The 27,425-nt window shown below is 45.4% G+C and overlaps 2 protein-coding genes and 1 pseudogene across 6 annotated transcripts in view; 2 read left to right on the forward strand and 1 right to left on the reverse strand.

Annotated features, from left to right (window-relative positions):
- The window catches only part of PIP5K1A (phosphatidylinositol-4-phosphate 5-kinase type 1 alpha), a 39,803-nt gene extending 31,158 nt beyond the window's left edge, over positions 1–8,645 (forward strand). For all 4 annotated transcript variants that reach the window (XM_069542025.1, XM_069542040.1, XM_069542035.1 and 1 more), the window contains 7 exons: positions 1,089–1,172; positions 1,984–2,032; positions 2,231–2,315; positions 3,438–3,584; positions 3,783–3,912; positions 6,637–6,685; positions 7,017–8,645. In XM_069542025.1, the coding sequence (XP_069398126.1) occupies positions 1,089–1,172; positions 1,984–2,032; positions 2,231–2,315; positions 3,438–3,584; positions 3,783–3,912; positions 6,637–6,685; positions 7,017–7,019 (547 nt within the window). In that variant the 3' untranslated portion in view covers positions 7,020–8,645. The remainder of the gene's footprint in view (positions 1–1,088; positions 1,173–1,983; positions 2,033–2,230; positions 2,316–3,437; positions 3,585–3,782; positions 3,913–6,636; positions 6,686–7,016) is intronic.
- A 6,890-nt stretch (positions 8,646–15,535) lies between these two features.
- PSMD4 (proteasome 26S subunit ubiquitin receptor, non-ATPase 4) lies at positions 15,536–24,175 on the forward strand. Of its 2 annotated transcripts, none has more exons than XM_069542067.1 (10): positions 15,536–15,653; positions 19,668–19,808; positions 20,783–20,897; positions 21,273–21,359; positions 21,586–21,654; positions 21,868–22,083; positions 22,468–22,576; positions 22,723–22,854; positions 22,939–23,006; positions 23,894–24,175. In XM_069542067.1, exons 1-10 carry the CDS (start codon positions 15,628–15,630, stop codon positions 24,062–24,064), a joined length of 1,134 nt encoding a protein of 377 aa, XP_069398168.1. In that variant the 5' UTR covers positions 15,536–15,627; the 3' UTR covers positions 24,065–24,175. The 2 variants fall into 2 exon arrangements, with proteins under 2 accessions (XP_069398168.1, XP_069398157.1); XM_069542056.1 differs by having other exon boundaries at positions 15,540–15,653; positions 22,468–22,585.
- A 1,407-nt stretch (positions 24,176–25,582) lies between these two features.
- LOC138429607 (elongation factor 1-alpha 1 pseudogene) lies at positions 25,583–27,079 on the reverse strand (annotated as a pseudogene).
- Positions 27,080–27,425: the final 346 nt, after the last annotated feature.

Raw genomic sequence — 27,425 nt, forward strand, 5'->3', positions numbered from 1 at the left:
AATTTGGGATTTGTAAACTTGGAAGGAGCTCAGAGTCTTAGATACATACCTGCAAACTGTAAGAACTTCATCAAAAAGAATTTCTTACAGACTTTTTTTTATGGAAGGTGTCTTTGTTACATTCATGGATCAAAGAAGTAGTACTGAAGTATCGGATGTCTTTCAGGTGGTTTCATTTTAAAGTATTCTTCATCATGATTCTCAAGAACTAGCTCAGCTGGTGAAGAATCTGCCTACAATGCAGGAGGCCCCGGTTTGATTCCTGGGTTGGGAAGACCCCCTGGAGAGGGGTAGGCTACCCACTCCAGTATTCTGGGGCTTCCCTAGTGGCTCAGTTGGTAAAGAATCCGCCTGCAATGCGGGAAATCTGGTTTCGATCCCTGGATTGGGAAGATCGCCTAGAGAAGGGAAAGGCTACCCACTCCAGTATTCTGGCCTTGAGAATTCCATGGAGAGAGAAGCCTGGTAGGCTGCAGTTCGTGGGGTCACAGAGTCAGACAGGACTAAGTGACTTTCAGTTTTTAATGGAAGGCATCTTTGTTACATTCGTGGGCCAAAGAAGTGTAGTTACTGAAGTATCACATGTCTTTTGGGTTGTTTCATTTAAAGTATTCTTTATCATGATTCTCAAGAAGAGTGTCTTAGTGGACATAAAGTACTAGGGAGGAATTTGCCGGTGGTTCAGTGGTTAGGCCTCTGCTTTCACTGTTGAGGGCCTGGATTTGATTTCTGATCAGGGAACTAAAATCCCACAAGACACATGGCAGGGCAAAAAAAGAGAGAGTACTAAGAAAGTTTAGAGTTAATTGGGAGAGTAGTCCTGAAATTGCTGAGTAGGAGGTGAATTTTAGATTCTTATTGGTGAAATTGGGGTGGGAGAGGCAGGCAAGTGAAATTTGGAGAGCAAGAAGTTGTATATACTCCAAAGTGGTTGGGGTTGGGTAAAGGCTCTCACTTGTCCCGTTTATGGAAAATGGGACAGTTGTGTTTAGGTCTCAGTTATAGCTCTTGATTGGGTTTGAATTTAGCAGAAGCTCCTGCCTGCTAGCCAGAAGATATTGTTACTCTTTCCCTCTTGTCTTCCCCAGTATGGGTGGCATCCCGGCCCGGAATAGTAAAGGGGAAAGGCTGCTGCTTTATATCGGGATCATTGACATTCTACAGTCTTACAGGTGAGAAACATCAATCCCAGGCTCAGAGTGGATGTAGACTTACTCACCTTGCTCTTTTAGATGGATTTGTCACCAGATTCTTCCTGAAGCAAGAACAATAAGTTGCAGTCTGGCTGCTTGCCTCACTGAGTTTCAAATGGTGACTTATTTCTTTGGTTATGCCTGTCTCTTGACTTCGGTACCTACCATCTCACAAACATAGCATACACCTTTGTGGAAAGCTGAGTCAGTCCTCAGAAGCAGCAGGGTGGAATACACCATCCTGCTGGCTCTTTGTGGAAAACCTGTGAGATGAGTCATACTCCATGTTGGGATACAATTGGAAACACATTCCTCTTTTCCATGGAAGAAAAACAAAGGGATCACTGTTCTGTGAAAAGTATTAGCCTGTGGGACCAAAGCAGTGGATGGTAGTGAGGGAAGAGCTGGAAATGTTAGACCCCAGTTTTCCTCCTGTAAGATTTCAGACCCTAGTGAGGACTGGACAATATTTGACCTCCCTCCAGGCTTGCCTGTCTGTCTCTACAGTTCCCCTTTTACAATAAATATTCTTGTCCCTGACTTGCCAGGATGTATTAAATATCCTTTTCCAGTGAGAGGAGTGTTGACTTACTCTAAAAACATCTTTGATCTCCATGCTGAATAAGCACTACCCTGTCTGTCCTTTGAAAACTGCAGCGTAACAGTGGGAGTGCTTCCCTGGCTTCTGTCTTTTCAAGGTTTTCCACTATGATTGCTCAGGTCTGTAAAATACAATCTGTAAGGTCACTCATTTAATGTGAATTCATGATGTATACATTTTTCTGGACAGGTTTATTAAGAAGTTGGAGCATTCTTGGAAAGCTCTGGTACATGATGGGGTGAGTAGCAGTCAACTTGAGGCGCTCCTCTTTCTGTCTCTCTCACTTCTGATTTGCCCCCTCAGTTTCCTCTTATTTCATTTGTGAGTTTTACCTTTTTGCTAGGGTCTCAGCCTAGGGGAAAAATGGCCCTTGGACTAGAGATTCTCTTGCTGGGCCTCCCCTTCTCTAACTCCAGCCATCTTGTTTCCTCTGCAGGACACCGTATCAGTGCATCGCCCCAGCTTCTACGCTGAACGGTTCCAGCGTTTCATGTGCACTACAGTTTTTAAGAAGATCCCCTGTAAGTGGCTTCTGCCAGATGACCCTCCAGTGGCTCTCTTACTTCAGGAGGTGGGGGCAGGACTCCCCTGTCATGGAGCTGCCAAAGCCAGAGACTTCTCTTCCTCTACCCACATCCCCTGAGAGCTGCTGCCCATCCTTATGTCTGTCACTCTGCCCTAGTCATTACCAAGTTGCTACTTTCTCCCCTGGCAATCCCTACGTGTGTCGTGGAGGTGAGGGGCATTTCTGAGAAACTAGTGGGATTGTAAAAATACTTAATTGTGGGTGTAGGATCCGTGCCACAGGCTGAGGTAGGCAAAGCCAGACTTCTGTGAACAGGGATAGGCAAGAATATTACTGTGTCCCCAAGGCCGTGGAGTTCTCAGATTAGGATCAGAAGTTTGGAGAAGCATTTACTCATGTCTGCTTAGCAGGTATTAGTCAGCTAGAGGCTCTCCTCTTTCTGTCTCTCTCACTTCTGATTTGCCCCCTCAGTTTCCTCTTCTCTTATTTCGTTTGTGGGTTTTACCTTTTTGCTGGAGTCTCAGCCTAGGGGAGGGAGTTGGGGAGTGCCAGTGTTCTTTCCAAACCTTCCATGCTACTGCCACTGGCAGATTCCAGCTCCTTCCTATCTCCATCTCCTCATCATAGCCATTAGTGGTCCCTCAGTGAGGCAAAGAGGACCTATGCGTGCCAGTCTTAACAAACATAGAATAATCTTTTCAGAGTCTTTTTAAAGTGACATGTAAACAAGTGTAAAGTATCGTCATGGTGCTATGTGTGTCAAGTTCTACAAAGATACAGAGTGTCTGGTTTGACTGAAGGCTACTATTAAAAAGGAGTTACGGATTAGGAGACATGTCATCCGGTGGACACAAAGCCATCAAGGTTGTAGGAGGGGAGAAGTACGCATCCCCTTTCCTCTGGGTTCTCTGCTTTCTTTTCCAAAGTGACATGAACTGAGATGCCCCTCCTCTGATAAGCAGTTCATAGAGCCCATCTTTGTTGACATTAACCATTTTTCCTGCTTTGCAGAAGGACAACCTTGGGTTTTTGTTGGGGACACTAGCAAGTTGTATTTATGTCTTGGTGACTATTTCTGAGGTAGGTGCTAAGTAGGCTTTCTCTTTCCCTTTTGAAGTGAAGTCCTCTCCTTCCAAAAAGTTTCGGTCTGGCTCATCTTTCTCTCGGCGAGCAGGCCCCAGCGGCAACTCCTGCATAAGTTTCCAGCCACCGGTCTCTGGGGAGCACAAGGCACAAGTGACAACAAAGGCGGAAGTGGAGCCAGGTCAGCGCCCGGGTTGGAGTCCCCGTGTGTGGGTGCTCCCTCCCTCCCTTCTGGGCCCTCATCTCTTTCTGCTTAGGACCTCTGTCCCCATTCCTGTTCACGAAAAGCCAACTTGCTACATATTTTTTCCTTTATTTCCCCCACCCCATTTTCTCTTCTTTTTGATTTATTGATTTTCTTCCTCTTTCTTTTTTCCAGGCGTCCACTTGGGTCGTCCTGATGTTTTACCTCAGACTCCACCTCTGGAGAAAATCAGTGAGGTCTCGACTATTCCTGACCCCTATTTCTCACCTGTAGTTGGAGAGACTTTGCAAACGCTAACTACAAGGTTGGTTCCTTGGCCTCTTTCTCCATGTAATCTTCTCATCTCTCTCTTCAGGTCTTTGAGAACTTCCGTAATTCTGTTGGTTTGTTTTTTTTTCTTCCCCAGATGTTATTGTCTTTTGTTCTTCACTATATTTTTGCACGTTCGTCTTCCTAAGAGCTCATCTTTAGTGATTTGGAAAAGTGTATCAACATCTCTGTATTTTTAGGGGGTGGTGGGAAACCCTTATGTACAAACTTCTGGTACTCAGTCAGAATATCTTACTCAGTGCTTCATTTCCTGATGACCTAAGTGAGAATTCTTAGCTTAGGATTTAAGGCTGGGAGGATTCCTAGGCACTGAAGGCAGTGAATAGTCAGTCTTTCAAAAGGATCCATTATGTGGATTGTGAGTTAGTTTTGTTTTTGGTGTGTTGATCATCTATTGCATCATAATGTATTACCCCAAAACTTAGTGACTTAAAACAACAAACGTGTATCAAGGTTTCTGTGAGTCAGAAATCCAGGTGCAGTGTAACTGGGTTCTTGGCTCAAGGGTTTTCATGACATGATAGTCACACGTTGGCCGGGGCTAGGCTCATCTTAAGGCCCAACTGAGAGGCTTCACTTCACATTTATGTGCTCTTTGACAGGATTTAGTTTCTGGTGAGTTGCTGGACTGAGGGCCTTAGTTCCTTGCTGGCTGTTTTCTGGGGGCTTCCCTAAGTTCTTGGCCACCTGAGCCTCTCCAGAGGGTAACTCAGAATATGGCAGCCTGCTTCACTTAGCATAGGCAAGTGAGAGTGGATGTACCTAAGCATGTATCAGGAAGTAGGGATCACTTTAGACCTGTGAAACTAATAAAAGAGACAGGCTATCTTCTCCCCACACACCAGCATACCATGATGAGACAAACAAGAGATAACCTCATAACACATTCCTGCATGAAAAAGGGAGAACAGGAGGCACAGAAGAGCCTAAAATCCAGCAAATGCTGGAGTTTTCTTTTATCATGTCTCAAAGCATGAGAATAATTCATGATTTTTGGCTTTACCTTTGGACTCTTGGTTTTGCCTTTTGAGTCTTCATGAAAACTAGAATGTGCTTGCAGCTGAGTCATTTTCTCAGCCTACTTGCCAGAATTTTGAGGATCCGGTGGTTTCTTCGTTGTGTACTATTTCTGTCTTTTTTAGTCCAAGCAGGACAGTGTTTCTGTTGCTACAGTGCCCTCAGAGATTTCGTGGGGTTCCTATGAATCTCATTGGGATTTACTGTTAGGCCAAACCCATACCCACAGATACCTTCTTGATAAGCTCTATGCTTCTTAGAGATCCTGTTCAAGTTGAGAGGATCTGAGAGACATACCCTTAATCTTTTGAATGTTGTTTCGTGTGACTGAATAGTATTGTGAGTTCTTGACAGATGTTTGTTTTATAGTCACACCTGTGGCTTCATTTGTAGACCACATTCTCCTGGCAGTGCCTTAGATTCTATCCATTTCTTAATTTTAGCATCATTTGCTATCTAGAGAGGCTCAGAATTTTCAAAACCTTCCAGCCTTGGCTTCTTTTTGTCTTCTAGTCCTTCCTATCATTTATCTTCTCTCATATTTTACTGTAAGCATTAAGAAGAAACCAGGTGGCACCTTCAGCACTTAGTTTAGAGATCTCCTTAGCTAGCTCACCCAGTTCATTAGGCATGTATTCTACTTCCCACATAAGTATAGATGACATTGTCACTACACTTTGTTCCACTACATTGCAAAGATCCCCTTTCCTTCAATTTCCAATAAGATTTTTCTCAGTTCCCTTTAAGCCCTTACTGGCAAACCCCTTACAGTCCAGAATTCTTCAGGACACTTTTAAAACTTTCACTGAAACTATCCTCAAAGCCCATTTTTCTCTTCCAAAGCCACTTCTACATTTTAGATTTTATTACAGCAGCATTTCATTCCCAGGTACAAAAACCTGTATTACCTGTTGTGAGATAAGTTACCCCAAATTTTAGCAGCTAAAAACAAAACATTTTGTTATCTCAGATTTTATGTGGCTTAAGAATCTGGGTATGACTTAGCTAGGTGCCCTTGGCTCAGTCTCTCAGAAGATTACAGTCAAGCTATTAGCCAGCAGTGTGGTCTCATCTGGAGGCTTGCCCAGGGGGGAGGATCTACTTCCAAGCTTATGTGGTTGTTGGCTGGATTCAGTTTCTTGCAGGCTTTTGGGCTAAGGGTTCCTCGTTGGCTGTTGGCTGGTGGTATTCCCTCAGTTCCTTTTCACATGGTCCTCTCCATAATGCATCTCACAGCATTGCAACAACTTCCTCAGAGCAAACAAGTTGGAGAGCATGTGCCCAAGAGGAAGCTACATAGCCTAATCTCAGAATTGATTTCCATCACCTATGGTGCATTCTCTTCACTAGAGGAGAGTCACTAAGTTCAGCCCACACTCAAGAGAAGAAAATGACACCATGGCATGACTATCAGGCAGCAGTGATTGTTGGGTGCCTACCACACCTGAGGGTTGAAAGCAGTAGTAGAGGAGGGTGTTAAGGAAGTATTTTATGGTAGTCAAGAGACTGTTAATTAAAAGAATGTGCTTTCAGATCTAGTAACTCCTTAGTCCCTTCTGTCTGAATTCTAAGTTTATTCCCAGTGAAATACAGAGAAGCAGTCTGAGATTTGACCTGAGAGTTCTTTTTCTCATTTACTAATTCTTCTTTCTGCCCGTTTTTTTTTCCCCACTCCTGTTAGTTCAACCCTCTTGGAAAAACATGAAGTTCCAGAGTCAGAGTTCATCCATGTAAGTTTCTGGGATGTGGGGGAGGTGGCTGCTTTGAAAGGGTATAAACAGCATCACTGATGGAGTAGAGCAAGGAAGTAGTTGTCAGGGTTAGGGGGACTGGGTACCCCTCTTCCCCTAAATCTTACTTTAAAATTTTCTGGTTTTGCGGGGTTGCGGGGGAGTTTTGTTTGTTTTTTGTTTTGTTTTGGTACTGTGTACTTGGAAGCTGAGACTGGGCTAGCAGGAAACTTTTTAGGTCTGCCATCTAGGTTGAAATTACCTTGAATTCCTTTGCCGTCCCCTTATCTCATACTCCACATCCTTAGCTTTATACCCTTTACCTTTTCAGTGAGCAAAAATCCTCAGAAGACTTGGAGCGAGACTCAACCACCTCTGTGATCCCAAGATGTCAGCCCTTGACCCAGCAATGCTGAGTTTTCTTTTTCTTGGTCATCAAAAAAGGAGTGCAGTGGAAGCTAGGAGAGCTCTCCGTCTCCCCCCGAAGAAGAAGAGCCTTTTCTCCTTCCCCTTCCTTATGAACGGGCATTAGTGCTGGGACAGTTGAGGACAGCAGCATCCTCTCCACTCCCAAGTTGGGTGAAACCAGTTTTAAGCTCACCAGCCTTGGCTTCCACAACTGAATGGTTTCAGATCCCCCTTCTTCCTGTTGGAAGTGGGATTGCTGGACTTGGCGATTTTCTTCCCCCCCTCATCTACCTTTCATCAGGAGCTGGACTCTTTACTTTCCTCAGGACAGACTGGCTGGTACATTATCCCTACCTTAACTCTTTCTCTGGAAGAAGACGCCTGTAATCTTCGTAAAGATTTTTTGGGGGGATGTTTAACCTCCCAACCCTCTCCTTTTGTTTCCTTAAAAAAGGAAAAGGAAAATAGCACACAATTTCAAACCAGTTTTCAGATCAAAACTCCAGAAGTATTGGAGAGATGCCTATTCACAGGGCTCCCTCAGAAGAGCCCTGGTATTTGAGAAACAGAAGGTGGTGACTGCTGTGTTAAGCAGCTCCTCTTTAACTCCTCCTCTCTGAATGAATTTCTTAAGGCTGAAGGAATGGAGAGAGTGGGACACGGGGTAGTCTTTACCCCTTTTGTTAAACAGTGGTGCAGTCTTGGGGCTCACAGGTCAGAACCCTTCCTAGGCAGAACCCTACTCACTGCCAGGCCATAATCGTTATTACTGTTTTGCAATTTGAAATGTATTCTGCTTGTTTTTCTAAATATGAAGACTTATCAAATGAATTTTAGATTTCTTCTCCAAAGGAGATGTCTTCCTTGCTCTTCCACCTTTTCCTACAGTGTTCTGCTGTTAGTGGAGCAGAGGAGACGGGGATACCTGTCTGTTGAACAGGTAACTGTGAGGCTAGAGAATGTTCTCTGAAATGCATAGGGAGCCAGCAGATTCTTGCCTTAGTGCAGTCAGTGCTGTGCCCTGCGCCCTGCCGCCTCTCTTCACGCAGAGAACGTGGAAATGGGGGCTGGGTAACCCCTCTTCTCCCCGGGTTCACCATCTGACCCTCCTCCTTGTGTCAGGGGAAAGGGGTCCTGGTGAGTCTGGCTGATGCTCATCCCTGTACTGCCCCCTCCACCCCACCCTGCCTTGATAGTAGCTTGGTCCACACCCCGAGTAACTGTCTATATTAGACACCCTCAGCCAGCTTCTGGCTGCCTGTCTTTGCTGCCATGTTCTTTTTTACAAGAAGGAAAGAAACAATTCTTGCTATTTTTTTTTCATAATTTACTATTTATGATGTATTTAAGTGTTTTATTCAGGACAGAGTTCTGTCAGGGGTGGGAGGGAATATTTGAGGGAGGCTGGGTCTTAAGGACGGGGATGGGGAGTCAACATTTTTATGAAGTGTCACTATTTGCCTCTACTTTGTATTGTTCGGAAATGGCAAATACAGTATAAAAGCGATAAGTATCTGGTTTTAATGCATTAAACTTTTGTCAGTTATTTAGACTTCTTGCTTCCTCTTGATTCTTTTTCGTACACCATCTGCTCCACCCTTCTACCCCAGGCTGTTTTGTTCATATTGCCTGGAATGAATGAATCCTTTCCAGTTTTCCTCACTCCAGATTTGGACTAACTCAGGCTGAGAGAAATGATTTCATTCATTACCTTCTGGCCACCTCCTCCATCTTAACTTAAACTTGACAAGGAAAAGCTGTGAATGGCTAGAAAAGGAACTAATGTCGGTCTGTTGCCTAGGGATTTGGGGATCCAAAGCTCAAAATTTTGCTTGGCTTTAGGAGGATAGGAGAGGGAGAGTGTGAAAAGCAAGCTAAGATTTATTGGCCCGAGATTCTCTCCCTTTCCTTCTCTCAACTTGGCCCCAAGTTTTCTTAGAAAAGCATAAAGACTGCTTTCCTCAGCTATGTGTGTTTCTAACCTCTGTGAGGTTGAGCTTATGGTGTTCCTTTCCACACCACTATTCCCTACTTTGTTAAGATCATTCTACAGTTATGCAGCAGCTAATGAGTAAGGACAGTCAATGCACTGGGTAGTTGAAGGTTAAAAGTAATTGATCTTACAGGGTTTACAGAGTCCAGAAGAGTACAACATACATGCACACAGAAAGAATACCTGAGATGTGATTTCTGAAAGAGAGGTACAGAGCATAAAATAAGGAAGAAAATTAGAAGTGGACTTCCCTGCTGGTCCAGTGGTTAAGAATGCCCCTGGCCAAAGCAAGGAACGTGAGTTTGACCCCTGCTCCGTGAAGATTCCACATGCCAAGGGGCAAGTAAGCCTGTGCCCACTCACTAGAACTAGAGAAAGCCTATGCACAGCAGGGAAAACCCAGTGCAATCCAAAAAAAAAAAAAATATATATATATATATATATATATGTTTTTTTTTTTTTTTAAGAAGGAAAATTAGAGGTTACTGTGGGCCTGAAGTGTTGGGGAAAGTTTCACTTGAGCACAAGTGCCTTAGAAGTATGAGAACGGGCACGAGTGCTTGGCAGTCGAGGACAGCAGCATTGTCTCTACTCCCAGCAGAATGGCCTGTTGCAGAGAGCAAGGAAGAGACCATGGTGAAAGCAACGGTGGGAGATCTGAGGGAGAATATTGGAATGAGTATGGGTGGAGGCACTGGAAACCCTGGCTGCTGAGCTGAGGGATTTTTATTTTAAGCTGCAGTCAGTGAGGGAAATGTAGGATGTTTCTGTCCATAAGTGAGACATAAAAGAATTCCAAAGCCAATCTGATGACAGTTCTATCACAGCAGATAGAAAAAGTTGACAAGTTAGATGGATAATTGAGGTGTGAAGTAATGTGCATTTAGGATGATGGCAATACCAACTGGAGAGGAAGGAAGAGAATTGAGATGGTAATAAATTTTATAATAGAACAAGTAACTGGAACGAAGGAGGAATTGAGGATTCTTAAAGTTTTGAATTTTAAGTCAGAGGCTCAGTCCTCGTTTAGACTGGGTAAGAAGACTTTTTCCCAAACAAGAATTAAATCTGAACATATTTTAGGGGAAAAATGATCCTGCTGCTGTTCTTAGCTTGTCACTCTTCAGCTTACCCAGGCAACTGCTGGGTGTGCTAGGTACCCTCTGATGGTCAGAGGGCCCCTCTAGTGGCGAGCAGCAGCTACTACCTTACAGCTGTACCCTGCCATCTATAGTCACTTGCAAGTAGGGCCTATTCCAAAAATGAGGAAAATCAAACTATAGGATATATAACCTGGAAGTCCTAGTCTAATGTTTTACTCTTAAACATGTCAATCTCAGCTAGTCAAAAAAGTTACTTACCACAGTTGGAGTCTCAATTCTTTAAACAAAGAGTTGCTAGTTAAAGTAGGTTTCAGATTAAACTGTTCATTCTTCAGCTTTTCAAAGACACGAAAACAAATCAGTATCTTTTATAAAATTATTTTTTAAAAGTTCATCAAGGGGACTTCCCTGGTGGTCCGGTGGCTAAGACTGCACTCCCAATGTAGGAGGCCCATTAAAATTTCATTAAATGCATCAGCTGTTTCCAATTTTTCCTCTCTTTTAAAAAGAATTTAAAAAAATTTTTATTATGGAAAATTTCAAGCTAAAAATATAGTAAATTGACATGCATACATCACCCAGCTTCAATGTTTGTCTGTAAATAAGGCCAATCTGTTTCATCTATACCTTCTACCCCACCCTTCCCTTCTCTCTGCACCTCCAAAGGCTTATGTTAAGTTCCGCACAGGGATTCACCTGGACTTACATGGTGGTCCAATTGCTAAGACTCTGCTCAGTGGAGGGGGCCTGGGTTCAGTTTCTAGTCGGGGCACTAGATCCCACATGCTGCAACTAAGACCTGGCACAGCCAAATAAATAAATACTGTTTTTAAAATCCCAGACAAAAGCAACTACACCAAAAAAAACAAAAAACAAAAAAAACAAAAGCAACTACACCCCAATAAAAAAAATCCCAAACATCGTATCATTTCATGCATAAACACTTCAACATATAGGTCAAGAGCTAAAGGTACAATACAACAATATTATCATGCCTTTAAAAATTAGTAATTCCTTAATAACATCCAGTGATCAAAGTTAGAAAACTTGTCCTAGAAATGAATTTTTACAAATAGCTTTTTGACCCCAATCTGTCTTGAACTCTAATGTCACTGATGACCTTCATGTTGCTAAATATATCAGTCCTCCTCTTACTTGACAGGTCAGCAGCATCTGACAGTTTATTACTCACTCCTAGAAATAAATATTTTCTTCATTTAGCTTCTGGGATACCACGTGCCTCCTCCTGGTGGTTCTTACCAAGGTGCTGCCGCGCTGCTCCTTCTCCATCCTCTTCTGGTTCCTCCTTTTCTCTCTAGCCTCAAGATGTATGATTAAGTCCAGGGCTCCATCGTAGGGCCCCTTCTTTTAGTCCACCTTCACTCTAAAGGCCCTGTATCATTTGTCCAACTCTCCCATGATCAACTAAAAATCCAAATTTCTATCTCTAGCCCAGATTTTTTTTCTGAACTGCAAACTCATATCTACCCACGTACTTGACATCTCCATTTAGGTGTCTAATAAGCATCTTAAACCTAATATATGTCCCAAACTGAATTGCTGGTTCCTGCCCCTCCTAGCCCATCTTCAGAAATAGTTGCTTAGAACCAACTCTAATAACCCCTTAATACCCCCTTTCCTTACATCCTCCATCAAATCCATTGGCAAATTTTAAAAGTTTTGTATCTTAGAATTTCGGAGAGGTGGGGGTGGGCCAAGCAGCATGCGACATCTTAGTTTCCTGACCCAGGGATCAAACCCATGACCTTTGCATTGGGAGCATGGAGTCTTAACCACTGGACTGCCAGGGAAATCCCTAAGTTGTATATCTTATGACATATGCGAAATTCATCCATATGTCATTATTTTCACATCTTGTTGCCACCCTACAGAAAGCCACCATCATACCTGATCATACAGACCAGTCTCCAAACTGGTCTGTATCCTATTCTTTCCCCCATAGTCTGTTCTCAGTGCAGAAACCAGAGTGATCTGTTAGAACACAGACCCTCTGCGGAAACTTTCCTACAGCTCCTATCTCAGAGTCCTTAAAATAATCTTTACTGCTATACGTAATCCGACCTTTCTTCTACCTTTGCCTTTCTGGTCTCATCTCTTCTCTCCCTCTGCTCTAGTCCCTACTGGCCGTCGTGTTCTTAAATACACTCTTGCCTTGGAGCATTTGCACTTTCTCTCTTCCCCAGGTGTCCTTCAGCTCTGTTTTCAATTGTAAGTCTTAATATCCTGTTTATATATAAACACACACACACACATCCACCCTAGTTTCATCATTATTCAACACTGACATTTATTATCTGCCTTCCCATAGAAAGCAAGCTCCACAAATGCAGGCTTTTTTTTTTGTTCCCTTCCAAGTGCCTAGAATAGTGTCTGACCCATAGGTAAATGAACTGTTTTTGCTCTTTTTCATATTGGAGCTCTTGTTTTACTGAACTCTGATCCTATCAGATTTCACCTCTCATGATCTCATGATCATTTTTGCAACTCACATATCTCTTCATTGAAAAGCTTCTGACATAGTTCTAACAGGACATCTGTATAAAGAGAGTATAAATTCTGCATTCTCCAGGTTGAATCAAATCCATCATATAGGACCTATTTACTAACTCATTTTTTTATGACCACCCTATTTTGTATTTGCAATATCTACAAGGACTTTTCAACGTGTAATTAAAAACTGGTCACAATCTGTTAAGTATCTGACTAAAGCTGAGATGGTGACAGATAACCTCCCTGTATAGACATCATGAATCCCGAAACAGTGATGACAGTATTAATTCATTTCCTATTCACTTCCTTTAGTTTGGGCTGAATGTTTATCTACTTATACATTTTAGAAGAACACTAATTTATAATAATTCCCGATGTTCAAATTGACTTTAGAGTTGCATTATCCTGATTAACTCAGAACATTTTTTGTTGTTGAATCTTATCTTTTATGAAATACTTTGGATTTGACTTCACCTATTTGTGTTGATTTCTATTTGTACAATTGGTATATACCTGGACTTCTATGTAGCTCAGCTGGTAAAGAATCCATCTGCAATTCAGGAGACCCTGGTTTCTATTGGTACAATAGTTATATAGCTACACATGCTTTCTTTTATTACTATTGCCTGATATGTTGTTTTTTCCTTTCCTTTTATTTTTTACCTTTTGTCAGTTTGGTATGTCTTACATTCATATTTTGTTTATATTTGAACTTTTCACTAATGATTTTTCTATGCTTTATTTTTCTTCCTTTTCCTGTCTATGATTATAGTAACAGATTTTTTTTTTCCTTAGTAATACAAAGATTTTACTCCTATACCTTTAATGGTCATCAATAACTTTTGAACATATCCATTAAAATTTTATCAATATCTATGTAATGTCTACAACACACTTCAGTTCAGTTCAGTTCAGTCGCTCAGTCGTGTCCGACTCTTTGCGACCCCATGAATCGCAGCACGCCAGGGCTCCCTGTCCATCACCAACTCCCGGAGTTCACTCAGACTCACGTCCATCGAGTCCGTGATGCCATCCAGCCATCTCATCCTCTGTCGTCTCCTTCTCCTCCTGCCCCCAATCCCTCCCAGCATTAGAGTCTTTTCCAATGAGTCAACTCTGCGCATGAGGTGGCCAAAGTATTGGAGCTTCAGCTTTAGCATCATTCCTTCTAAAGAAATCCCAGGGTTGATCTCCTTCAGAATGGACTGGTTGGATCTCCTTGCAGTCCAAGAGACTCTCAAGAGTCTTCTCCAACACCACAGTTCAAAAGCATCAATTCTTCGGCACTCAGCCTTCTTCACAGTCCAACTCTCACATCCATACGTGACCACTGGAAAAACCATAGCCTTGACTAGATGGACCTTAGTCGGCAAAGTAATGTCTCTGCTTTTGAATATACTATCTAGGTTGGTCATAACTTTTCTTCCAAGGAGTAAGCGTCTTTTAATTTCATGGCTGCAGTCACCATCTGCAGTGATTTTGGAGCCCAACACACTTGGCATCTCCATCTACCATCTCTGTAGTCATGTCTGGGTCCTCTGCTCCTTCCCCCACTTCCTCCAAAATAGACACCTGGAATTTCCAGTTTTTCTTTGGAGTGTATGTGTAAGTAAGCCAAGGCATTTATTTATTTATAGCCAGGCCAAGGCATGCAGGATCTTAGTTCCCTGACCAAGGAACAAACTGGTGCTCTCTGCAGTGGAAGTGCAGAGTCCTAACCATTGAACTGTCAGGGAATTTCCAGCCAAGGCATTTTTAATTAAAATAATTTTATTTTTATTTTTTGGCCATACCATGACAGATGTGGGATCTTAGTTACCCCACCAGGGTATGAGCCCACAGCCCCTCCACTGAAAGTGCAGAGTCTTAATCACTGTACCACTAGGGAAATCCCTAAGACATTTTAAAATGTAATTCTTCTTTTGAGGGATGCTGCACTGGGTCTTAGTTGTGGCATGTAGGATCTATTTCCCTGACCAGGGATTGAACCTGGGGCCCCCTGCACTAGGAGCACAGTCTTAGCCACTAGACTGGCAGGGAAGTCACTAAAATGTGATTTGATTAAAAAGCGAAAGTGATTGACTAGGTTGTCTCCCATTCTTTGGGAGATTAGTTAAAATTATTGATTCATCAAACTTTTTTCTGCCTTCCTACCATATGTCAGGCTTTGTAGTGGACTTAGGGATAGCAGAGATTGACACTTCTCTTGCCCTTAATGGGGACTTCCCTGATGGCTCAGACGGTGAAGAACCTGCCTGCAGTGCAGGAGATCGGTCCGATCCCTGGATTGGGGAAGATCCCCTGCAGAAGGAAATTGCCACCCACTCCAGAATTCTTGCCTGGAGAATTCCACGGACAGAGAAGCCTGGCGGGCTACAATCCATGGAGTCGCAAAGAGGGGGACACGACTGAGCGACTAACACTTTCACTTTCTTTTGCCCTTAATGAAATGAGAAAGACAGATACACAAACAAATGCAGTTCAGAGGTATAAGTGCTTAGTAGTTTGATGAACAAAGTGCCATGGGGAACCGGGGGAGCTGGAAAGTCAGTAGTCAGTAGTCATCCCACCAGTTTTTAAAAACGATGATGCTGGAATAGACATAGCTTCAGCACTTTCAGAAGTTCCTTCACGTTTTTTCTTAGCTCTTCTCTGCAAGGAACGCCACCAGAAAACCTGAATGGCAGGGCAGGTGGAGGTGTGGCCCTCTTTTTTGTGTTACTTGGCCCCTCCCTCCGCCCCAAACAGCTCCCACTTTTTTTTTTCTTTCAGGCGGCGCCTACAACTCCCAGAAAGCAACACGGGGATGAAGGCGGAACCAGCTGGCCCAACCGAGGTCAGTGATTGGTGATGCGCGCCGGGCCAATTGGAGGAGCTGTTGTTTAGTGGTCTAGGAGAACCGGTCGGGGAGGGAGGAAGGAGGCACGATGGTGTTGGAAAGCACTATGGTTTGGTGAGGAGCCACCTCGGGCCCCCTTGGGCAGCGGGACTGGGTCGGGGGCGCCTGTAGCTCGGAGGCCAGGCGGGCCTGGGGTGGGCGAGGGGGCCTGGTGGAAGAGATGAGGCCTTGGGCCGGGAGGAAAGGAGCTCCAGCGACTCCCTGAGTCATCCCGGGGCCCCAGAGGTAGTTCCCGACGGACGGGCCCGAGGTACCCCCCTTAACCCTCAGTCCGCGGACAGTCATTGACCGGTCCTGCTATTTTTCTCCATTACAGCGTCGTCTTCTCTAGACCAGCCTACATCTGTCTTTAGCTAGAGTCCTGCTTCTCGGACTCACCGTGCTAGTCTTCTGCCTTCCTCTCCTTTTCACAATGATGGGTGTTAGGAAGAGAGTTTCAGCTCCCTTCCTTGCCCCACTCACTTGTCGCTAACTCCTTTGCTTTTCCTGGTGTTACCGTCAAAGGCACTACAAGAGTACTTTTTAAGTGTTTGTGGCTTAGTCGTTAAGTCGTGTCGGACTCTTGGCGATTCCATGGACTGTAGCCCGCTGGGCTCCTCTGTCCCTGGGATTTTCCAGGCAAGAATCCTGGAGTGGTTTGCCATTTCCTTCTCCAGAGGATCTTCCCGACCCTGGGAACGAATGCGGATTTCCTGTACTGCAGGCAGATTCTTTACTAAGCTACCTTCTAAATGTTAGGCATTTAATTTGCTTCATCTCACTTAAGCCTCACAATACTCCCTCCCTTTTACAGATGAGGATACCGCGTCTCGGCAGTTTTAAATGACTTACACAGAATCACACAGCAGGTTAAGTGGTGGAGCCTAGGTTTAAACTCAGGATTATCTGACTCAAAGACGCTTCGGCACTTATCCAGTGAGCTCTCATCAGTCTGACTTGGCTAGCTGTTAAAACTGAGGACCACACTTTTGCAAGGTTTCAAGAGTTTCTTCTAAGTGTGAGCCTGGAATGAAAACAGAATAATGCACAAACACACACAAATCCCCAGTTGCATGGAACAGACACCTAAGGGTTTTCTTTTTGCTGGGTAGATACTGTTGCCAGATAGCACATAGGATGCCCAGTAAAATTTAAATTTTAGATAAACAATTATTTTTAATATCACAATGGCCATGTGTATGTCCCACATATTGCATGGGACATACTTTCACTAGAAAGTTACTGTTGTTTGTCTGAAATTCAGATTTAACTGGGAGTCCTGTATTTTCTGTTCTTTATTTGTTTTTGGCTGTGCCGGGTCTTCACTGCTTTTGCCTGGGCTTTCTATAGTTGCTGGGACCTGGGGCTACTGTTTGTTGTGGTGAGGGTTTGCAGGGTTCTGGTTGCTGTGGAACACAGGCTCTAGGCGCCGGAGCTTCAGTAGTTGTGGCACACAGGCTCAGTAGTTGCAGCTCACTCGGGCTTAGCTGCTGTGTAGCATGTGGGATCTTCCCAGACCAGGGATCGAACCCATGTTCTCTGCATTGGCAGGCGAACTCTTTACTACTGTGTCACCAGGGAATTCTGGGAGCCCTGTATTTTCATTTGCTAAATATGGCAGCCTCTGGACGAAAGCAAGTTAAGAGTAGAAAGAGGACAGGATTTGGAATCCAAAATCCTGTGTTTGGGGTACTTTCCAGCCGCATGTTCTTGAGAATGTAGTAAATCTCTCACTTTAGCTATAAAATGCGAATATAATAGTAACATCTACTCTTCTCATAGCAAGGGTAGGCAGTGTGTGTCGTGGTGCTCTGTAAACTGCAGCACTCTGCATCTGTTAGTTGCCATGATGCTTAAGAAGTCCTCAGGAAAGAATTTAAGAGGGTCCTTGAAGGGACTTAGACAAATGTTAAGGAGAGGCCATTACATGTAAGGAGAAGGGCATAAGGAAAGCTGCTGAAGTGTACATTCTCAAGGCTTGTTTAGGGAGTAGAAAATGGACTAGTGTGGCTTCATTATTAGGTTGTTGGTTGAAGGTGGTTCCCTTTTTTGGAGAAAGGGGCATGCAGCCAGGTAGAAGAGCACAGATGTCGGGTTGAGGAGGCTGAATTCTGCCCTTTACCCTTCAATGGAGGACTACTGAAAACGTTCTGAGGCTGGTGGAGCCAGAGCTATATACAAAATGGGATTTAAGAATGCTGATCTGGCTTGGGGTATGGGAGGAAAGGTTAGGTCCAGAGTGATGCACTGGCACCCTGTTGTAACAGCCCAGCCATAGAAGAGCAGTGAAAGCCACTTCTTTGCTCATGCTTTGCTGGCCCTCAGAAAGTTGTGTATATTTGATTCTGCTTGGTCTGGTGGCTCAGACTCCCAGCCAGGGAAGCTTAGGCATCTGTATTCTTTTTTTTTTTTTTTAATGAAAATTTTATGGAATAGCTGGATAATTTTGTCAGCCCTTATTTTGATATAAAATTTTATTGGGAAAAATTACTGTTGAGTGAAAGTAGTCACAGGAAATGCATGTATTATCCTGTCTGTATAAAGTTCAATGTTGGGAAAAGCAAACTGCATTTTTTAGGGGTGCACACGTAGGTGTGCAAGCATCTGTGTTTTTAACAGTGCCAGCACCGTCACCCTCAAAGTGGTTCTGATGCACTCGTGACAGCAGGAGGACTGCTGTCGTGTTCTGCACAGCAGGTTCTTCCTCCCTCTCAGCCGCCCCCCACCCCCCCCACCTCCCAGGGCTTCCTCTGACATCTTTCTTCCAGCCTTCATCCATCTGCTGGTCTTGCCCACAGCCTTTGTACTTAGTAGCTATTGCAGCTGGATGATCCTCAAAGCTTCCATTGTTTCATATATTTAGCCACCACTGTATTTGAAGCTAGGAAGGCAGTTATTTCCCTGTTGGGAGAGTAGTTGGAAACAGTGTATCAGGGAAAAAAGCATATAGCTTGGTCAGTAAAGTCCGCCCTTGACCTCCTTTATATGGATTGAGTTTCGTCTATAAGAACTAGTCTGTGTATCATGCTTACTGTTAGGCATTGTGCTAAGTACTTTCCATGAGTTTAATCCTCATAGCCAGCACTATCCAGGTAGGTATAATAAAACCCATTTTACAGATGAGGTAACTGGACATTAGAGAAATTCAGTAGCTTCCTTAGGATCATAGAACTAGTAAGTAGTAGAGTAGGGATTTGAACCTGCCTGAATGCTACCCTTCCAACCCTTTCTACTTGTCTTACAGTAGTTTCTTAATTACCTCTCCATCATTTTTGGTTTGTGTTTATTGCCTGGCGAAGGATACTAAAGAAAAAATCGCCTCCAAGCCTGTTTAGCTTGCCAGTAGAGATGAGCTGTCTCTCAGTATGCTGCTTGCTTTCAGTGTTTTGACAGAACTCAGTTCGTCAAGAATTCATTCTCTTCTGGGGTGTAGATAACTTTCTCACTTCCCTGTCTTCTTTTGGTCTCCAGGAACCTGGCACTTGTATGCCATGTTATTTGGATTCTTACAGATTGTGAAAAATACAGGGATAGAATACGTGAGACCCCCAGATCTATGAAACCTCATTTTTGCAGTTCAGTCCAGCTGTCAAAGCTGCTGAACATTTGACCAGATAATTTAGATTGCACTTTCCTGCACTCAGTGTGCCAAGTGTGTGTTATTTCATAAATATTTTTCAGTTGCTCTGTTGATTTCCTGCCTTGGAATACTCCTATTTTAATAGCAGATAGCATGTTTCTCCACGACCATGATTGATAACACTTAACGCAGCTTATAAAAAGGTGGACATGGTACATTAGTAGATCACAGCCTTGGGTACTTATACAATTACTTGTGGAGATTTAAAAAGGTTTTTTGCCTTTTGTTATTTTGAGTCAGTAAGTCTAGATGAGGGCTTGGTCATGTGTAATTAAAAAAAAAAAAGTTGCAGCTGATCCTCTGTTCCACAAAGACTGAGAGCCACTGCCGTATGCCGTGGCACCCCTCATGGGAGAGTTGTGGGAGGGTGGTTTCTGGACCTGGAGGGAATGTCTCAGACAGGTCTCACAGTGTGGCCTGTCTCTCCTGCGTCACCCCCAACCTGGCAGCGTGGACAACAGTGAGTACATGCGGAACGGGGACTTCCTACCCACCCGGCTGCAGGCCCAGCAGGATGCCGTCAATATAGTCTGCCACTCCAAGACCCGCAGCAACCCCGAGAACAACGTGGGCCTCATCACACTGGCCAAGTAGGTGGTGCAGAGCGGGAGGGTGTGCGGGGGAGGCGGGGCCATTCCTGTCTGTGACCTGCTGCGGTGCCTAGGGCTGCCTTTTCGTGGATTCCTTGAGGCTGCTTTTGCCCATCACCTTCCTAGACTACCTTCTTCACTACTCGTATAAATAAAAGCAGCACGCCCCTTGCTGTGGAGCCAGGCTCTAGGCACACGGGCTCAGTGGTTGGGGCGCACAGGTCTGGCTGCTCTGAGGCATGTGGAATCCTCCTGGACCAGGAATTGAACCTGTGTCCCCTGGCTTGGCAGGTGGACGGTCAGCCACTGTGCCACTAGGGCAGTCCTCACCATATTTTAAAGACAATGAAAAGGGTTTGGGGTCAGCTTCCCAGGGCATGTCACACACCGTGTTACCCCCAAAGTAATTTGTTTTGGGAACTGATAATCCTCAAGTGAGTGACTGCCCATCCCAGCATTCATGTTATTAGCCAGAAAATGAGTCTAAAAATGAAGATACAAGAGAGAAGAAGGAGCATCCAGCTATTGTAGAGAATTCTCAGGTCCCTGAGAGGAAGATGGCATGAGGGAGGTTGGGGGAAATACTGGAAGAGGCCAGCTTCTCTCAAAATCACCCCCTTCTTCTTTTCTGTGTTTCATATCCACACATTAGAGATTTTTCTCTAGTTTTCTCCAGTTATTCTGTAGTTTTATGTCATTGACATGTAACATTGTGTAAGTTGAAGGTATAATGATTCGATAATGTGTGTATCGCAAAGTGATCACCACAGTAAGTTTAATTAATATCCATGTCTCACATAGTTGTTCCTTGTAATGAGAACTTGGAAGATCTGCTCTCTAAACAGTAGATGTTTGTTTAGGAAAAGTAGAGATAACAGTTATCATCACGGTCTCTAAAGAAAAGGTGAGTCGAGCACAGTTTGGAGGCAGTTGTCCTACCCTGAAATCACAGACGTGCTTCCTCCCCATTCCAGTGACTGTGAAGTGCTGACCACGCTCACCCCAGACACTGGCCGCATCCTGTCTAAGCTTCACACTGTCCAGCCCAAGGGCAAAATCACCTTCTGCACCGGCATCCGCGTGGCCCACGTGAGTCCTGCTGGGTCCCTCTGGCGGTTCCTCCTTGCTCTGGGATTCTGCCTCCATCCTTACTCATTCCCCCGCTAGACGCTTGGAGTGAGAAGCAGCACCAGGGAAGAGAGATGATGTAGAGAAAGGAGTGGAAAGGATATAGTGGGATGATCGGTGAGGATCTTGAAGGGGAAGGCCCTAGAATGGAGGATTAACCCCTCTTCCTTATCCGCAGAGAGGCACAGATAGAGGGGAAGGGAGGGGGAGGGGTTTAGATCTGGTGCGAGTGTGATGGTAGGCTCAAAGTATATGGAAGCTGTAAGAAAGAGAGTGATAGGAAAGAGCTAGGGGATTCCTGTGGCTGACTCCAAGAACTCCCTCTTCCTTTTGAAGCTGGCCCTGAAGCACCGGCAGGGCAAGAATCACAAGATGCGAATCATTGCCTTTGTGGGAAGCCCTGTGGAGGACAATGAGAAGGATGTGAGTCCAAGTGACAGCCGGGGAGTTTGGGCACCACATGTTTGGGAGGGGGCTTCTGTTGGCTCTTGGGAGAGTCAGGAAGAAGCACTGGGTCCATCAGTTTGGGGAAAGGAGGTTGTGCAGAATTCAGTTTCTGCCGGGCCCTTGGAGTGGTATGCTTGCGATGTGTGTCACCTTCCCTCGTGGTATGGAACAGACTTCCTCATTTCTCTCCCCTTCTTCCTAGCTGGTGAAACTGGCTAAACGCCTCAAGAAGGAGAAAGTAAATGTTGACATTATCAATTTTGGGGAAGAGGTGAGTAAGGGAAAGTAAATGTTGACATTATCAGTTTGGGGGAAGAGGTGAGTAAGGGCTGGTTGGGGGCCAGTGACTGCTTTGATCGTAAATAGAGAACAGTCTTTGCCTAGAGGAGTGTCTGCATGGGGGTGAGGGGCTGCAGACAGGAGCTGGGGGCAGAGAATGAGGGCAGGGCGGGAAGGAGAGCCTCCCGGGTTCTTCTCTCCCCAGGAGGTGAACACAGAAAAGCTGACTGCTTTTGTAAACACGTTGAACGGCAAAGACGGAACCGGTTCTCACCTGGTGACAGTGCCTCCTGGGCCCAGCTTGGCCGATGCCCTCATCAGCTCGCCCATTCTGGCTGGGGAAGGTGGTGCCATGCTGGGTCTTGGTGCCAGTGACTTTGAATTTGGAGTGGATCCCAGCGCTGATCCTGAGCTGGCCCTGGTGAGCAAACACTGACCTCCAGGAGAGCCCAGGTGTCCTTCTTGATCCTTCTCACACAGCATCTAGCTTCTCTAGGGCTAGACAGTCCTAAGGACCCTTGCTTGTTTTCCCAGACCCCCTCTAGGTCCCTCTTCCCCATAATTCTGTCTGATCTCTAGGGGCACCACTGTCAGACCCTCGTCTTCGCTTCTCCCCATGAAACCCCAGGTTTCTCCCAAGCCCATCCTTTTCCCCTATGTCATCTGTCATCTTTCCAGCTGCTTCCCCACGGGTATAAACCAGAAGCTGCCCCTTTACAGTCCGTCCCCACCCCTCAGCTGCCTTCCCCAGCGCCCCAGGGGACTGAGGGCTGGAGAATGTCTGACTTTCCTCACCTTTGGCCAGGCCCTGCGTGTGTCTATGGAAGAGCAGCGGCAGCGGCAAGAGGAAGAGGCACGGCGGGCAGCTGCCGCCTCTGCCGCTGAGGCCGGGATTGCCACGACCGGGACTGAAGGTGAAAGAGGTGGAATCTGAAGTCCCGGGACTGTGGGGTGCTCTGTGGAGGGCTGGTGTAGATGGGGCTGGGGTTCTGGCAGTGTGGAAACACGTGGGCTTGGGGGTGGGCACAGTTCCACCCTGCCGCTGTCTTCCTTTTCCTAGACTCGGACGATGCCCTGCTGAAGATGACCATCAGCCAGCAGGAGTTTGGCCGCACGGGGCTCCCTGACCTAAGCAGTATGACTGAGGAGGAGCAGATTGCTTACGCCATGCAGATGTCCCTCCAGGGTGCAGGTGAGCCAGGGCCTGGGTGGGCGTGCCGCGGCAGAGACGCTGCAGGAAGAAATGGAGCTGAGCAAACTGACCTTCCTTCCTCAGAGTTTGGCCAGGCAGAGTCAGCTGACATGGACGCCAGCTCAGCCATGGACACATCTGAGCCCACCAAGGTGAGGGCCGGCGATGACTCCATGCCGCCATCAGCCTTAACATCCCCTGTGTTGAGATCCTCAGCCTGCTAGGGCTGGAACCGTTCCTGTCTCAGGGTTTCATAGATGAGCTCTTTCTAGAGCAGAAGGAAAGAAACCCATGGAGGTAATGTTTCTCGTGGGTAAACCTTGCTAAGGAGAATGTGGCCAGAGTTGGAGAAATGTCTTCAGTGTTTTGTAATTTCCCTTCCTTGCTGGTGGGAGCAGTCTGGACACTTCTCAGTGATGCCATCTCCCAGGAGGGTAAAAAGAGGCTCCAGGAAAACAAAAACGGGGAGTGGGTGTCTAATAGCAGGAAACCTAAAGGTCATGGCATCTGTTTTTATCTTTTGAGCTCAGAAAGCAGTGTCTCAGGCTTCTCCTCTAATTGGTCGGTAATTTAATGTTTGGGGGACTTCCCTGGTGGTCCAGTGGTTAGGACTTAGGGCTTTTACTACTGGAGGCCCGGGGTTCAATCCCTGGTCAGTGAGCTAAGATCTGGAAAGCCATGCCTATGCAACAACAACAACAAAAATAGAATAAGTGTTTTAAGCTCATACTCTGTATGTGCTTAAGTTGCTCAGTTGTGTCTGGCTCTGTGACGTTGTAGACTGTAAACCCCCAGGCTCCTTTGTCCGTGGGGATTCTCCAGGCAAGAACACTGGAGCGGAACTGGAAAGGCAAGAACACTTGCCTTTTCCTGCTCCAGCATGCTATGAATAGGCACTGGGTATTTTCCTAAACCCTCCTTCCTGTCCTTGGCCAGTCAAGTAGGGAGAGGGGCTCGTGTGGCGATGCGCTCCCGTCTTCCACGCGGGCTTGCTCTGCAGCCAGCCCCCGTCACCGGGCTGACACTGCCCCCTTTTCAGGAGGAGGATGATTATGACGTGATGCAGGACCCCGAATTCCTCCAGAGTGTCTTGGAGAACCTTCCGGGCGTGGATCCCAACAACGAGGCCATTAGAAATGCTATGGGCTCCCTGGCCTCCCAGGCCACCAAAGACGGCAAGAAGGACAAGAAGGAAGAGGACAAGAAGTGAGACTGGAGGGAAGGGACGAGCCGGCCAGGGGCCCAAGCCGGGTGGGGTGGGGGGAAGGGTCGGAAGTGTTGTCTGTAACCACTGCGGCCTAAATAAAGCTTGGCAACTTTTTTCTTGCTTTTTTGCTTCAAACACTGGTAACTTTGCCCGTGACCATTCCCCTTCCGCTCATCACCACCCAGGACAGTCCTTCCTTAGGAAGAACTTTACTGAAAGCCATTTGTGTGAGGCACTGGGCCCCCAGAGAAGAGAAGCCAGGACTGGCCATTGAGGATTCAGCATCTAGGAAAGGGTCAGCCTGTAAATGAGCAGTTACCCATGTCTAACAAGTGCCCAAAGAGAGGCCTGAGCAAGGCACTGTGAAAGTGAGGAGAGAGGGCCACAGCCTTGTAGCCTCTGGGAAGATTCCCAAAGGCAACGTTTGAACCCTCATTTAATGGGGCCAGAAGTTCATCAGCCAGCAAACGAGATGGTGATGTTTCCATTCAGTAGGAATAGTGTGTGCTGATGGCGTGGAGGCATTTTGTTGCTTAAAGACTAGTTGGGCCGGCAAACAGCAGGAGACAGGTGGAAAACTTAGAATACCATATATCAGGGATCTTGGAGACCTTTCACAAGGTGGAAGTCTGTGAAGGAGAAACATGATTCATCTTGTTTCCACAAAATCCTGTGGGGCATGAAATAGAATGCACAATTCATATAATCTCTCCCTTTATTATATTATATTTGAAAAAATAATATTTTACACATAAAATACTTAACCTATATATAAAGTAAGATGTAAAGGAATTAACATATCTGAAATTGCTCAATGTAAAAGCTAGAATATTACTAACACCTAGTCACATACCTAGCCTTCTTGAACCCACTTCTTCACATCCTCCTTGGAACTTTTATCCTGAATCTCACATTATTTTTTTCCCTTCATGTCTACTCATATACATAGAGTCTTGACAAGAATGTTTAATGTGTTTGAGCATTCCTTGGCAGGTGGTCCAGTGGTTAGGACTTGGTTCTTTCACTGCTAGGGCCTGGGTTCAGTCCCCGGTCAGGGAACTAAGATGCCACAAGCTTTGTGTCGAGGCCCTTCCCCCAAAAAAGTCCTGTACTCAGACTTGCAGAACATGGTTTCTAACAACCAATTTGTTTCTTAGGTTCTTCAAAGTTGCTGCACTTAGTGGCTGCGTATTCATTTTTCACGGATGTTATGTATTCTGGGGATGTGCAATCTCACCATTTTCCTGTAGATGGATCTCGCATTGTCTCTAGTTATTTTTCTAGTATCAACAGGATCTCAGTGTTTTTTGTACGTATCTCCTGATGCACCCATACAGGAATTTCTTTCTTTTTTTTCTCATTAAACTCTTTAATGGGTCTCAAATTCTGTGACAGATTTTTGGTCAAGTTGTTTTCGTTAAAAAGTACTGATTTTAAAAACTAATAACTTAAACTGCCATACACAAAACATATGGTCCACAAAAACATTCTCCTCTCCTTCTGAAGATTTTACAGTGCATTTTTATCATTAGCCAATCTTTTACTATTAAACTTAAATGGCCAATTGAGACAAACAGTTCTGAGACTGTTCTTCCACCACTGATTAAGCCTGGGGTGGCAGATTTGGGGGATAATATTCATTTAGCCTTCTGAGCTTTCTGGGCAGACTTGGTGACCTTACCAGCTCCATCTGCCTTCTTGTCCACTGCTTTGATGACACCCACAGCGACAGTCTGTCTCATGTCACACACAGCAAAACGGCCCAGGGGAGGATAGTCAGAGAAGCTCTCGACACACATAGGCTTGCCAGGAACCATATCAATGATGGCAGCATCACCAGATTTCAAGAATTTAGGGCCATCTTGCAGATTTTTCCCAGAACGATGATCAGTCTTCTTCAGCTGAGCAAACTTGCAAGCAACGTGAGCTGTGTGACAGTCCAGCACAGGTGCATATCCAACACTGGTCTGGCCTGGATGGTCCAAAACAATCACCTGAGCTGTGAAGCCAGCAGCTTCCATGGGCGGATCATTTTTGCTGTCACCAGCCACACTGCCACGATGGACATCTTTGACAGACACGTTCTTGACATTGAAGCCCACACTGTCCCCAGGAAGGGCATCACTCAGTGCTTCATGGTGCATTTCTACAGACTTCACTTCAGGTGTTACATTGACTGGAGCAAAGGTGACCACCATGCCAGGCTTGAGAACACCAGTCTCCACACGCCCCACAGGGACAGTACCAATACCACCAATTTTATAGACATCCTAGAGGGGCAAACACAAGGGTTTGTCAGTTGGGCGAGTTGGTGGCAGGATGCAATCCAGAGCTTCAGGCAGGGTGGTTCCACTGGCATTGCCGCCCTTGCGGGTGACTTTCCATCCCTTGAACCATGGCATGTTAGCACTTGGCTCCAGCATGTTGTCACCATTCCAGCCAGAAATTGGCACAAAAGCTACTGTGTCGGGGTTGTGGCCAATTTTCTTAATGTAGGTGCTGACTTCCTAACAATTTCCTCATATCTCTTCTGGCTGTAGGGTGGCTCAGTGGAATCCATTTTGTTAACACCAACAATTAGTTGTTTCACACCCAGGGTGTAAGCCAGAAGGGCACGCTCACGGGTCTGCCCGTTCTTGGAGATATGACTCCAAATTCACCAACACCAGCGGCAGCAATCAGGACAGCACAGTCAGCCTGGGACGTGCCTGTAATCATGTTTTTGACGAAGTCTCTGTGTCCTGGGGCATCAGTGATGGTAACATAGTACTTGCTGGTCTCAGATTTCCACAGGGAGATATCAGTGGTGATACCACGCTCACGTTCAGCTTTCAGCTTCTCCAAGACCCAGGCGTATTTGAAGGAGCCCTTTCCCATCTCGGCAGCCTCCTTCTCGAACTTTTCAATTGTTCTCTTGTCGATCCCGCCACATTTGTAGATCAGATGGCCAGTCATGGTAGACTTCCCTGAATCTGCGTGCCCAGTGACAACGATGTTGATGTGGGTCTTCTTTCCCATTTTGGTTTTCATGACACCTGTGTCCTGGTGGCAAACCCGTTGCGGGGGGGGTGGGGGGGTGGGGGGTGGAGGGGGTGGAAAGCAGGAATTTCTTTAGGATTCTTCACAGGATAATGATGAATTGTTTCTCAAAGTGGCTGTATGGATTTGCACTCCTTCCTGCAGTCTAAGAATTCCTGTTGAACTCATCCCTTTCCAGCCCTTGGGACTGTTACAAGTTCTTAATTTCTGCCAGTCCAGTGAGGATAAAATGATAATCATTGTGATCTTAACTTGTGTTTCTCTAATTACTAATGAGGTTAATTATCTTTTTTTTAAAAAAAATAGGTCTTTGTATTTCCATTTT

The sequence above is a fragment of the Ovis canadensis genome, chromosome 1 (genome assembly GCF_042477335.2).
Source record: "Ovis canadensis isolate MfBH-ARS-UI-01 breed Bighorn chromosome 1, ARS-UI_OviCan_v2, whole genome shotgun sequence".
Taxonomy (NCBI): Eukaryota; Metazoa; Chordata; class Mammalia; order Artiodactyla; family Bovidae; genus Ovis; species Ovis canadensis.

Coding starts and splice junctions, on each gene's coding strand:
- PSMD4 (XM_069542056.1), top strand. CDS start 15,628: ATGGTGTTGGAAAGCACTATGGTTTG. Junction 21,360..21,585: donor TGGAGGACAATGAGAAGGAT/GTGAGTCCAAGT, acceptor CCTTCTTCCTAG/CTGGTGAAACTGGCTAAACG. Junction 22,084..22,467: donor CTGATCCTGAGCTGGCCCTG/GTGAGCAAACAC, acceptor ACCTTTGGCCAG/GCCCTGCGTGTGTCTATGGA.